The 13,393-nt window shown below is 47.5% G+C and overlaps 2 protein-coding genes across 2 annotated transcripts; one reads left to right on the forward strand and one right to left on the reverse strand.

Moving 5' to 3' along the window:
* Positions 1 to 3,712: 3,712 nt before the first annotated feature.
* Positions 3,713 to 5,681, reverse strand: LOC128267601 (ATPase WRNIP1-like). The gene is made up of 2 exons (XM_053004480.1): positions 4,605 to 5,681; positions 3,713 to 4,532 (listed from the first exon to the last, which is right to left on the reverse strand). Exons 1-2 carry the CDS (start codon positions 5,639 to 5,641, stop codon positions 3,845 to 3,847), a joined length of 1,725 nt encoding a protein of 574 aa, XP_052860440.1. The 5' UTR covers positions 5,642 to 5,681; the 3' UTR covers positions 3,713 to 3,844.
* A 787-nt stretch (positions 5,682 to 6,468) lies between these two features.
* Positions 6,469 to 7,477, forward strand: LOC128268363 (uncharacterized). Its single transcript, XM_053005426.1, has 2 exons — positions 6,469 to 6,675; positions 6,744 to 7,477. The coding sequence occupies exons 1-2, from the start codon at positions 6,469 to 6,471 to the stop codon at positions 7,332 to 7,334; spliced, it is 798 nt and encodes a 265-aa protein (XP_052861386.1). The 3' UTR covers positions 7,335 to 7,477.
* Positions 7,478 to 13,393: the final 5,916 nt, after the last annotated feature.

The raw sequence follows: 13,393 nt of genomic DNA on the forward strand, positions 1-13,393 counted from the left end.
ACTAGACTGCGTTTCGATTTTTCACCTTCACACTTCCGCCGCTGGCTAACACACTTTTCACACACGAACCTCAAAATTCGATCAATTTCCCGCGAGATATGTGCGCATATTTCCTAGAACACTGTGGTGGGGGAGAAGGTGGACAATCAATTGGTTATTCAACTGGACCATGGAAGCCAGTGAGAGAAAAGTTGGCGAGGTAAACGAGCATAGAACAGAGTCCAAAGGTAAAAATATCCAGCCCAGCGAGAGACAGCGACAATAATGCTGACAGTTGAGCGAAGAACAAAGCGAGGACACTTGGTCTCCACGGCGACGGCGGAACAGGAACCTGCGTATGCACAAACGGTACTACTTAGTTCCGCACAAACACACTGGCAACCCGAAGCGGCGCTTGGAACTCCATTCTTTCTCACCAAATTGAAGAAGTGTCTCGATGCGTCGAGGATACGCGTAATGTGCAATTGCACAACTTCCGACACACCACGCCTACACACACACACACACACACCCGTTGCCGAACCCTTTCCCAGCGAGCGAGCACGGTGCAACAACCTGCGCTACGGTGCACCACCAGCCAGTCGATTTTCGGCGACGTTTCCCCTTTTCCGGCCACTAAACGCATCCCCATACAGCTCAAAATGAATCTTGCACCGCAGCGCGCACTTACTGCTCCTTGACATTTAATTTTCACTCACCCGCTGGTCGAAGCTACGGCCCCGAGTGTTGGCCCTTGGCACACGCGAAACAGGTGAATACCAGGGATTGGCCAGAGAGCGCAGACAGAGACAGGATTCGAAAGGTTTGTTCGCGATTTTAAACTCCCGTTACTAGGCAGCTTCGTCGCAGCAAAGTGAAGTATTTTTCTCGGTTACTCGATGCTCTACCGCACCGAACGGGGGGGCACAGATTTGGAGGCTGTCGTGTAATCTAGTGATCGTCGTTTTTATGAGAGCAATGGCTACTTTTTAGGAGTTTCCGCACGAGGGAGGTACCGTATTACTTTTACGCTCCCTCGTAAGAACACCCTTTCTCTGCGATTCGGCCAGAATCCGTAATCCCGTAGACGGTTGCAGGTTCTTTTCCACCCTCAACCGATACACACCCTTTGCCGTACACCGTTTCTTCCTAATTTTGCTGGCCCGAAACGTTAGTTAAGAGAGCGAGTGGCGACGGGTGAGGCGCAGAAAAACAACAGAAAACCATTTTCTCCGTCTCGACTCGACGAACGAACTAAACTTGTGTCAGATTTCGTATGAAACCCTTTTTTTCTACGCGGAACTGGCTGCGTGCGGGAACGTTTGACACTGACAGTGAGTGCCCAATGGTGCGATTGGTCCTTTTCATGGTAATTTTAATAAAAGGCTGAAGATTAATTGATGAATTGATTTAGTTATTATAGACTTTGGGCTGAAGACTACAGATAACTTGCCGTTAATATACTTAACCTTTAATGTATTTTTAAAATATGTCTGCGTTTTTATCCTTTCTTGTGTACGCAGCTGTTTCTAACTTGCTTGGCGGTAACTTTCTTTCGTAAATTACGGACAAAATGAATTCTTATGACGGCTAGTTCATTTCACACGGTAAAGGGTAAAGTTTTTCTGTTAAAGCATTCGTCGGGGAAGGACGTATTTCGGGTAAGGATGCATTCCGGCTTGCGAGAAAAGGCCATTTTCCTCGAAAAATCCTTCAAAATGGCCCGCAAGGCCAGTGCGCGTCGTTCAGAATATAAACCACGTTAACCGCGAAACGAAATCTTAGCCTACTGTGTGAAACAATGTTTACTCTGAAAAGCAACGCGCCAATGATCCTCATAGAACTCATGATGCCGGTAAGTCAACATTTAATCATATTTAACCTCACATTTCATCTCCTGCCGGTTACCACAATACTAAAACACGTTTTCCCTAAAACCTTCAATATTCTTCGCCGTATCGAATTTGGATTCCCACCCGACCGCGAATGAACGAAACGAAACATGCTAGGTTATGATCAGTTTAGATGGCTAACCACGTGTCGGGTCTTCTTAACAAACTAACTTATCTCTTGTTGCTTGTACGAAAGTTCAACAAATTGTGGCGTCCCTTATGTGTCGAACGAAATTGGTTGCAACAGCCTTAGCTATAGAAAATGAAAAGTGTCGAAATAATGATTTTGCTACAACTACCAGCTACCCTTTTCTGTATCAGGACCCAACGGCGATCTTATATGCACCATGCACCATGCTAACGCTACCCTGATTGATATACAAAATGGCGAGAAGGTTCTTAAACATTCTAATGTAGTATTGTACCTTTTATTTAATGTAGGTTTTCGCCACTTATGCGAGGGGGGTAAAGGCCCAAATAGCACCACGAGTACAAAGGTATGTTATGTATTAGATAATAATTCCAATAATGGATCAATAGCATTTTTTTATGATGATTCACAAAACCTTGATAATTAATGAAATCAAAATGATTCAACAGTACCATGCACCATTCTGAGGATGCTATTTGAACGATTCAAAGGTCTTAGGCACTAAAATTAGATTTTTCAAACTAACGGCTATCGTTTGTTTACAGGAACTTTAGCTGTTCAATAACTCGTGCAAAAACCCAAGGAAAGGAACGACCAATTTCGTCGGTACTTCCAACACCCATCTAATCAGTTTAGGTAAGGAATGATAAACGGTTTTAAACGAAAATTGGAAAAGCAACGATGATGATTATGAAATTACCCTTTTCATATATGATCCAAAGATGATTTTGTATTCATGCACCACTATCTGACGATACCCTGATTGATGTACAAAATGGCGAGGAGATTCTTGAACATTCAAATGATGTATTGTACCTTTCATTTTATGTAGGTTTTCGCCTCTTATGCGACGGTGATAATGGCCCTAATACCACTACGAGTACAGAGGTATGTTATGTACAATAATTCCAATAAAGGATTGATAGCAATACTTTTATGATGATTCACAAAACCTTGATAATTAATGAAATCAAAATGATTCAACAGTACCATGCACCATTCTGAGGATAGTTTTTGAACGATTCGAAGACCTTAGCAACAAAAAAAAAATTTTTAAAAACTAACGGCTGTCGTTTCTTTACAGGAACGTTACTTGTCCAATAACTCGTGCAAGAAAAGGAACGGCCATTTTTGGCGGATTCAGCATTCCTAACACCCATCTAATCAGTTAAGGTAAGAATTGACAAATGGTTTTTTACAGAAAATTCGAAAAGCATAGATGATGATTATGCAATTACCCTTTCCATGTATGATCCAAAGATGATTTTGTATGCATGCACCACTATCTGAAAATATTAAACAGGTCCGAAAGGCGAGAAAATCATAAACAGTATTCTAATATTCTACGTTATTTTCGTACTACGCAGGTTCATCGCTTTGTTAAGAAAACAGTCCATCAATCGACTAAGGTTTGAATCACGCTAAGGTGAGAATGAAATTAAATTGCCAAACACCTCTTATACCAAATCATAGCTTTTATGATGATTCTCAAACCCCTTGATTTCAATCGATGAATTCAAAATGATTCACATACACCCCTCTGAAAATATATTTTAAACAGTTTTGACATCGTTAAAAATGTATGATACACACTTTAACTGATGGAAACATTTCTTTTCAGATGAACCTTTGTGTACCGAATCTGGTCTTGCTCTTCGAATGAAACTTAACGTCGTGCGATTCTCTTGAAGGAACCAATTGTGAATGTTTATATTTCATGTACTTTGAGAATAAACACAGATTAACGAAAGAAAAAGGGGATGCTTTTGTACTTCCGATTACATCACGAATACTGCAAATATCAGCGATTGTGTGTTTCGCACTAATCCGAAAAGTATCTCTCATCTTCGAGTCCCTCCGGCATGTAAGTCAGCCCAGACTCATTCTTCTGTAAATAATTGTACCCGGCACCATAGTGCAGATCTTTCATGAGCTTCGTAGGTGCATTGCGTAGATGGAGCGGAACTCCGGGCATCGGCCCTTTCCAGTTTTCGATCGAAGCGCGGCACGTTTTAAACGCTTCGTAAACTTCGCGGCTTTTACTGGTGCGCGCCAAATATACGGCGCAGTGTGCGAGGATACAGTCCGCTTCCGGCATGCCGACAGCTTGAACGGCGGCCAGCGTCGTCGTTGCCACTTGCAGTGCGTTCGTGTCGGCCATTCCGATGTCTTCACTGGCCATGCGAATCATTCGCCGGCAGATGTAGCGCGGATCCTCCCCGGATGCAATTAGCCGTGTTACCCAGTACAGTGCGGCATTATCATCTGACGCGCGGATCGACTTGTGAAGCGCCGAAATTAGGTCATAGTGTTGATCGCCTTTACGATCGTACAGAAGGTGCGACTTTTTGATGCCCTCCCGAATGTCCTCCAACGAGATCACGCTTGGGGATTCATTTTCCAATGGTGTTTTCGCGCGCAGTGCCAACTGTAAGCTATTCAGACCAATCCGAGCATCACCGTCGCACGTTTCGGCCAACCACCGGACGGTTTCTTCCTTGATGATGATGCTGTGTAGGGTATTGCAGAAGAAAGTTGAACTTAGCAACTACAGAAACCTTTGAGAAGAATGCAACACTCACCGTGGCACGAAGGACAGCTTGCTGAAATCTGGTACATCGTCGGTGTTGTTGTTGTCCGCTAGCATTACCGCATCATACTGTGGTAAGGCACGCTCCAAAATGCGCAGCATGCTCTCGACCGAATGTTTTTCTAACACGATCACCCGACAGCGACTGAGCAGGGCCGAGTTGAGACTGAACGACGGATTTTCCGTCGTCGCTCCGATAAGCGTTATCGTGCCAGCCTCGACGTGCGGTAGGAAAATATCCTGTTGCAATTTGTTGAAGCGATGGATCTCGTCCATAAACAAAATGGTCTTGCGTTTGTATTTCTTCTCGTTTTTGGCCTTGTTTACCGCATCCTTCACATCTGCGGTGCCCGACATCGCGGCCGATAGCTTCACGAATCGCGTTTGGAGTTCGCTGTTCTTGCAGTGGTTGGCGATAATGTTGGCCAGCGTTGTCTTGCCGCATCCGGGTGGGCCCCAGAAAATCATACTGGGTATGGCGCCACTGTCAAACAGCGTGCGCAAAATTGTGTTCCGCCCGATGATTTGCTCTTGTCCGACGTAATCTTCTATTTTTTCTGGTCGTGCACGTTCCGCCAGCGGAACACTGGAATCTTCTTGCGCTGACTTTAGCCGATTGGAGTTTGCAACGGACAGCGATACGACCGATCTATCGGTGATCTGGGCATCTTTTGTTTCTTGGCTTGCTTTGTTTTCGTCGTCCATTTCGATGTTGATCACATCCGATTCCAGCTCATCCACCGTTCGATCGAGCATCGTTTGCGTGCGCTTTTTCTTCGCGGCCGACCCCGAAGGACTGTGTCCGAAGATGCTGTAGTTGCGTTTTGGCGTTTTGACTTGTGTAGAGCTGGATTGAACGCAGAGCGTCTCCTGTCCGTCTTCCAGATCTTCGGAATGGTTTTCGCTGCTCATGGCACATTGGTCGGCGTGTTGCTCTATCAGGGTTACTGGGAATTTTTTGTCGCAAATCGGACATACCGATTGCCCGGACGACGTCGACGGTATTGCCGAATCCACCACACTCTGCATTATTACTTTCTTCGTATGCTAAGGCACATTAAACTTTCGGCGTTTCGTTGTTGCTTTCACTGTTTCTATGAGTCAACGAGTTGTTGTTGTGCATATTGCGCGATTTTCAATGTGACGTTTGTAGCCTGGGTCGGTTCTCTGAAAACACTGTAGAGGGCGCGCAAGTTTCGCGCCAGAAAATTTCAAATTTACATTTTTTCACGAGCTTACTCGTTTACTTTTAACGCTTCATATATTGTTACGAATCTAATCAATGGTCGGCAGTACTATCTTTCTAAACGTTGCATACTCATCGCACCCTTGCTTTGAATGTGTCGCTCATAAACATTAAAACATCACTGAAGAGGGATGTTTATTTTGTGTCACTTTTTATGAGTCGACACCCTGCGACCCTGGCCGGAACCTTGTCGGGATGGGGATTGCGTGTTGTCGTAGGTTATTACAGTATCACTTACCCTCCTCGAGGCACACCGGTTTGTTGATCGGGCGATGAAAAAGACAACGATGGTTCGCTCAACGCCTGTCGCGTGCCCCTAGGCTAACCGTATCAACTGGGAACTGGTTCCTTTTTCGCTTGCTTAGGAGGGGAGCAATGGTGATTGGTTGAGCGTGGCTGGAAAGTAGTGCAAGGGGAATGTCAAGTTTATCATTGGAGCGCAAATTTCAGAACATCCCTGTTTGCCTCGCGTGCCCAGCGTGCCTCGTTATCGATCCAACAAGTGCAAACATATCAATTGCTGCTCCGCGGCCAACGGAACCGGTGACGGGACGTGAACGGAACCACATGGATGCGCTTTTCGGCAAACGTGCCCCGGCGGTGCATCGGAATGGACGCTTATCCGATCACGAGCGAAGATCCGGTAGTGCGTCGAAAGTTTGCCGATAGCATATTCGAAATATTGCGTCCCCTGACGGCGTCCGAGATGCCACGGAGTCGCACCAGCACCGACGACGAATCCTCCCAGTGTAGTGCCCTGTCCGATCCATTTTCGGACCTAGATGAAACGTACGTAATGTTGGATCAACGGAAAAAGGTAAACGTTGCCGCGATGCTGGGTAACAACAAGCAAAGATTAATACCTGCACGCTGTTCCGGTTGCAGAAACCTGGTTCCGATGAAGGCGACGAAATGTTGCTGATGAACCAGTTTACACCCGAGTTCCGGTCCACCTACGACGAGCTGATGGGTTCGAACCGCCTGCGGAGTAGGGCGGAAGTAAGCGTCGAAAACAGTTTGGACAAGTGCACCACGCCACGGGCTTCCGAGGCGGAGTCGAAGGGTTCGTTTGTGGACATTCGATCCGGAGACTTTAGTCCCAAGTTTCGCTCGTTTATCGACGAAATGCTGGCCAAGTGTGACCTGCAGCATCATCTGGACGAGAAGAAGCGCAAGGAGCAGCAGCAGCACAAAAAGGATCGCCGAGTGCGGACGATCGTGTCGGAGGAATCGTTCTGTGGGCTGGAGACGGACTCGCTGTCCGGCATCTGGCGCATGCTGGACGCCGTTTCGGAGGATGAGCGCGAGCTGCTCCCGGTATCGGGGCCCAACTACGATCTGTACTATGACCGGCGGTTCGATTGGATGACCCGCGACGAGATTCCTTGGGAGCAAGTTGAGGCGTCCAAGAAAAAGTGTGAACAGTGGTTGAAAATACCGGTCATTTCAACCACCGACAGCCTCAAGCCGAAGTAGACACCCGAAGGTGGGAAGCAGACTTAAAAGTGTGTCGTAAAAACAGTAGAAACTTTCCGAACGTGATTCATAAACCTATTTATAAGTAGTTTTTTTTATCGAAACATCATTCTAAATCTCTCAACAGACGCGTGTAACGATTGGTTGTGATGTGATTAATTCATGTGAATAAAGCACATCATAGATCCGTTTACGATTGTTTACCCTTGCCCAGGATGATGCATCTTCCTAGGAGATTTCTAGAGAATCCGAGCCATATTGAAACCCTTCCGGCAGCCGGCCTATCCGGATTGACCGGAACGGGTCGGATCGTCTATGCAAACGCCGCTGGTGGGCGCTGATAATTGAATATAAACCATTCGGCAAACAGCAGAAAACATTCCCCAGTTATGAGCGGCTCACCACAGGAAGTCCTAACGCGGGTGCCGCTTTTCCCGGTCGGCTCTTCGCTCGCTAAAATCTCGTTCACGGCCCGCAACCGTGGGTCCCCGGTACTGGCCAATGAATAAATGATCTAGTCGCTGGTTTAATTTTAATTTCCACCACCCGCCCATTCCGTTCTGAACTCGTTTTCTGCTTTCTCGCAGCTGCAATCCGGCGAAAAGCACCCCGGCATGATGGTTCCGTTCAACGCCTAATGGTCTAAACTGAATGGATAGCATGGATGAACCACCGACCAGCGGTTCCAAAGCGGGAGGGAGGTGTCGAAGCGGCCAGACATATTCCACGGGCAGCCCTGGAAACCGAAAAGTGAAACAAAATAGCAACAAAAAAAACAAAATAATTAATTTATGACACAAACCGAGGCCGGCACCCTTCGCTCCCGGTGGGGGTGGGTCAAAGGGTTTACAGTTTTTTTGTTTGGTTTTCCCCTGCTGCTTCCTTGGGGGTTGTTTGCCCCGACCGGATGTACCGCACCCGGATGTCCTCCCAGCCCAGGGTGTGCGCACCAGGACCCTAACAGGTAGAATATGAAAAGTGTACAATTTAATTCGTTCATTTTTCATACCCCAAGGGAAGTGGCCACCTCGTCGGGCTCGTCCACGTAAGGTCGGAAACGGAGCGAAATCAACAACGGTATTTATTTATCTTCTACTCATCACCATGGATTCCTCCGGCGCCCTCCCCCGGGGACGACGTCGAAAGCGAGCGAGAAGGAAGATGCGTTTTTTGTTCGTTGCAAATTACTCTCCCACATTAACATCCGGTCAGCCCCGTCAGCTGGTGGTCATTTACCAACTCCAAGGTTTTGAGCGATGAGCCAGCCAGAGGCAAACGAGCCGTGGGCAATTGTGGCGCGAGCGGGGGTAGCGCAAAACCAACGCGCACATCAATCACGTGGCCCGTGAGTGGGCCAACCCGGTGTGGCCGATTATACCACGGTTAAATCCGACGTACCTCGTTAATATGGCACAAATAGGTGCTACCTTTTCGTTTTCTGGTCAAACCGTGTCCGCTTTCTGCAAACTGTCGAGATTTCGTGTTCTGCAATTTTGCTGGTGTGACGATTTAGCTGGCCCCCGGCCATCTGTACGGGGGCGTTAGCGTAGCGCTTGCAGGATCCCGACCGGATGTTACCGTTGATCGGCCTTCCGGGCGCCACGGAAAGGACAACCTCAACGGCTCAACACTTTTAATTACCTTGTCAAACAGTGTGCAGCTTTTTGTGCGCGTTTATTTCACTGATTACAACCCGAACGACCGTACCGGGCGCAGGATGCTTTGACAAATCTGTTTTTGAAAAGAGGATACTTTCATGTCCTTTTTTCTACGAAAACGCAAACGGAGGCGCAAATTGCTTTGACGTAACGGCGAAGGCAAACTTCGGCGAACGCTGGCCGGAATTTATGGGTTAACAAAGCTCTGCTCTGCCATTATCAACTTTTCTATCATACTTTTTAATGGAAAAATTAACAATTAGATACGCAACGAATGCGCTGCAGCCACCCAGCATCGGGTTTTGCATTCAAATCTACCCAACAGCTTAACAAGTATGACCGCGTGCTGGAGTCTTTGGCGTCGGAGTAGATTAAAATCCTTCACATCGTGCACGTGTGCGCGCGTGCCAAACTCGGCTCGGGTAGTTCGGTTTCATTTTAAATTCTTCACCCCGAAAGTCGGAGGAAGAGCATCGAAAAAGAAAGGAACAAATCCTGTTTTCCTCCCACCCGTCCAGAGTACCAGAGTCACCGGAATTCCTGTTTGCGTTCGCTCCAATTTCCGGCTGCTTTTCCAATTTATATGCATTTTATTTTTATCGCGGTGCATCAGCTTTTTTGATTGAAGAAGCGTGCACCGTTCGGACCGCGTTGGGCGGCACTGTCCGAGGGGTCGATGAGAGGATGTGTGTGTGTGTGAGAGAGGATTTCATCATCACCTCTACCGTTTGGGGATCGAACTGCGAAGTGGACGTCTGGGCGAGCGAGCCAGCGAGTAGATTGTGAGTGGTGTTTTGTGTAGCATGTAGCTTGTTTTCTTTCTTATTTGCCCTTTTGCCGTACCCAATACCCAACACCGGACGTGCATTTTAGCTCGAGCCGGCGGTGGCGGCACCGCCCCCAGCAGAGTCTGCAGCCGGACTGCAACTGCACTCAATCAGTGGTGGGTGCATCACCCCGGGAGCTACGCGGCACAACGGCGCTGTCAGCAGCGAGATTTCCCTCTTTTCCTCTTTATTCAATCAAGGCTTCCCGGCTTCGACGGTGGTGGCGGCTCTGGATTCGTGATGCAAAATCGTGCAGCCTGAAGACGGGCTCTGCTCAGGCTCTACGTGCCGGATTGCAGTGGCAGTTGGCGTGCATTAACGTGGGCCAATTTCGGTGACAATAAGGCATGCGTCAAAGTGTGCTCCGTGAAAGACTCGCCCAGCACGCACTGGTCGGAGCATCCAGTAGTCCTCGATGGAAGTGATTACGCAAGAAGCTATCCATCATTTGAACTCAACGATCGCAACATTTTAGTCTTCGCCTTATTCCCGCAAACCGATTAATTTGAAGTACCTTAGATTAGCCTTCGATTCCCAACCTCTTTATCGGCAGGCATTTGATTTAAAGTTTGAAAACACTCAGACTCTCTCTCACTCACTCTCCCTTTCAAACAATTACAACCCGACAACGCAAAGTCGCACCACCGCACATCGGGAAAGTTAATTGACGCCGAACGTGCCTAAACCCCGGAGTGGGCGCAGCTGAATTCATGCTTTTCGCCACCGTATTGTCCGTACGTGTCACGTCACGACGATCTCCACCGTTGCCGTTGCGTGGAGCTTCTCCGAGTGTCGCTGCTACCTACCGAAGTGCGCGGTACCGATCCGTAGTCCGTGCACGTAGCGCTCACCGAAAATCGCGTAACCACAACTGTCGTCGTTGTCGTCGTCTTCGCCGGCGAGTCGAGTGAACAGGAACACATTTTCCGCGTCACTGGCAGGGATAAACAAATGAAGAATGTGGCGAAAAGCTCTTGCCGACAGACACAGTGGCGGGAATATTACCACGTGGATCCACCCATCGCTGGACGGTAAGTTCAATGCTGCTCGCGGAGCGCATTAATTTAAACCGCGCAATAAGCAGACCGCTGAGAACTCGCGCAAGGATGTGGAGTTTGGAGTTTGGAAAAATACTCTGGACTGTGCCCGGAGAGCGTTAAAATCGCACTAGAACCTCCTGTGGCACGTGGCTCAACTACGACGCGTGTGGTATGCTTAGTTTTTACGGGCGCTTGTTTGGTTTACACTTCGGCATCACTGTCACCGATGCTCGGTTGGCCGCCTGTTTGCCAACGGGTTTAAGAGAGGATTAAACGTGTTTGTCTTTTATCCTGTCCCTTGGAGCTCCGCCCTCCGAAGGTTCTTCCGGAAAATTCGCAAGACAAATAAAATAAGTTAGTTTATTTGTCTTTTTCGCAATCCGCTTTCGGGCACCGGTGGCCGCAGTGAGAATGTCTTTCGTTAGCCCGTCGAACACCGCCCGGCTTCGCAGTTAGAAAATGGATACCTGTGATGAATAACGGTAGAGCCGAACGGGGCAAAAGGCGTTCCCTGGCTGAATCGGAGAGTGAATCGAAATAAAGTTTTCAAAAACAATTAACGGCCCCATTTGCCACTACCAGCCAGCCACCAGTTCGGTGGCCTGCTTGAGCGTTAGTTTGTTCAGCCCGGACGCAACCTCAACAGGTCGTCGGTATTAAATCTCTTTGATCCATCGTCCGTCTGAGCCAGCGCGTGTGTTTGTGTGTTAAATAATTTACCAAACACACAACAGACTGAAAAAAGAAAATCCCCAACAAATGGAGGCGCCTGGTAGGGCGTGATTGGGGGCATGGCAAAAGTTTTGCAACCACCACAAAAAAGGGCTCCGCACGAGGGGTTCCGACCAAAACCGCATTGCAAGTTGCATTAGGTTTCAATCAACGGCACTCGGAGCCGCACGTTTGGCTTGCGTCGAGTTTGTTAGTTTGTTTGAACGGCGTTCGTTCGGCGTTTTTTGCCTCATTCGATTACGACGAGGCATTCCGTCCGACAGCTTGTTACTGTGTGTCAAATTATGCATCCCGGTTGCAAGTGGCCACAAATGTTTGCACTGTTGTTATGCACGGATTGTTTTAGTCCATGTTTGATATCCTGTTGTTATGTGTTGAGCCCAACGGCAGTGCCCAAGTTCAGTTGTTCCGCACTCGTAGCGTTAGTCGCCCTATTACGCCCAAAGCTAGATGAGCAACGATTTTGTAGCAAAAACTACTTCGTCGTGTAACGTGTTTGCTTAATGTTTCGATGTTGTTTGTTGTTTGTTGTTTGTGTTTGTAATTTTCATCCTCACCCAAATGCTGTAACACATTCGACGGATGGCAATATATTAATGCGAACGAAAACCAATCGTTGATTAGATTGAACAGCCCACATATTGACATAATATCCGTATCCGCCTCGGCAGCCACGACGCGCGGCGTTCGGCGGGATGGTTGAATACGATTCAAATGAAATTCAAATAAATGCAATCAATTTTATGAAAGGGGTGCATAGTGCAAACATAGTTTCTCGCATTGGTTGTTAAATTACGTTTACAAACGTCAATTCTGAACATTCTCGTCAGAAATAAAAACACCGCACCGCGGGGATCTGCAGCATTTTTGTAAAGCAAAAGCCTAAGGGCGGAGTGTTTTCGTTTATTAAACTTTCATTTCAATGGAACTAGCAATATTCCAATATTTTAAATGAAAAGAGAATTTTCAGTAAACGCAAAAAATGGGTCAGTAAAAATCAGTTCACGTGCCAGGTTCTTTTTACTTCATTTTAAGGGCTGTAAACAAACCCCTGTTCCGCATTGACAAATAGTAGAACCAACTAGAACCGTTGACCGCCGAGCATATAAATTAGGTTGCTGGACGACCGACGCGGCCACCGTGTCACTGAAATGGATACGCAATACGCAACTGCAGCCGTGCGAGTCGTGTGAAATGGATGTTTTTGTCCCGAGCCCATTTTTGTCGGCCAGTTGTCAATATTTTTACCCCCCCCCCCCTACATGAGCATGCATGAGAATGAGCTCGAGGTTAGTGTCCGCGTGTCGCAGCTCAATTGGAAAATAATCCATGCGTTATGAGTAAAAATATTGTCACGATTGTTTTTTTTTTTTCGTTGTGCACCACACCCGCAGTGGGTTGGTCCGGAATCTTTAAACGAGATTCGGACGGCCCCAGGCGACGTGGCGGGACACTGGCGGGAAACAATGGTGCCGGTGCCGTTATTCGCGTTACACTTGTTCGCTTTCATGTTTGTCATTATTTAAAACTGATTTACGGGCGGAAGGTTTGGCTGATTAAATTATACCGTAATTGGCACTCGCCGTGCCGTTGCCACGGAGCACGAAGATTGAATATTGAAGCGCTGAATCGGCTGAATCGGCCAAAAAGTGGCCGGCGGCTTCGTTTTGTTCGCGGCGATGTTTAATTTTCAGTTGCATGTGGTTTTCGTCGATTAAATGGACATTGGTGTTTGGGCTACTCTTAAAGTCCCGAGACAGTAAACGAGAGTCGGTGGGTTTTGGTTTTGTTTGGTGTACAGT

Source organism: Anopheles cruzii, chromosome 2 (assembly GCF_943734635.1).
Source record: "Anopheles cruzii chromosome 2, idAnoCruzAS_RS32_06, whole genome shotgun sequence".
NCBI lineage: Eukaryota > Metazoa > Arthropoda > Insecta > Diptera > Culicidae > Anopheles > Anopheles cruzii.

What these genes read in the sequence shown, in the direction of transcription:
- LOC128267601 (XM_053004480.1), bottom strand. Translation starts at nt 5,641, where the DNA reads ATGCAGAGTGTGGTGGATTCGGCAATACCGTCGACGTCGTCCGGGCAA. An exon ending in AAGCTGTCCTTCGTGCCACG is followed by an intron (nt 4,533 to 4,604) that starts GTGAGTGTTGCA and finishes TACCCTACACAG; the next exon opens with CATCATCATCAAGGAAGAAA.
- LOC128268363 (XM_053005426.1), top strand. Translation starts at nt 6,469, where the DNA reads ATGGACGCTTATCCGATCACGAGCGAAGATCCGGTAGTGCGTCGAAAG. An exon ending in TGTTGGATCAACGGAAAAAG is followed by an intron (nt 6,676 to 6,743) that starts GTAAACGTTGCC and finishes TTCCGGTTGCAG; the next exon opens with AAACCTGGTTCCGATGAAGG.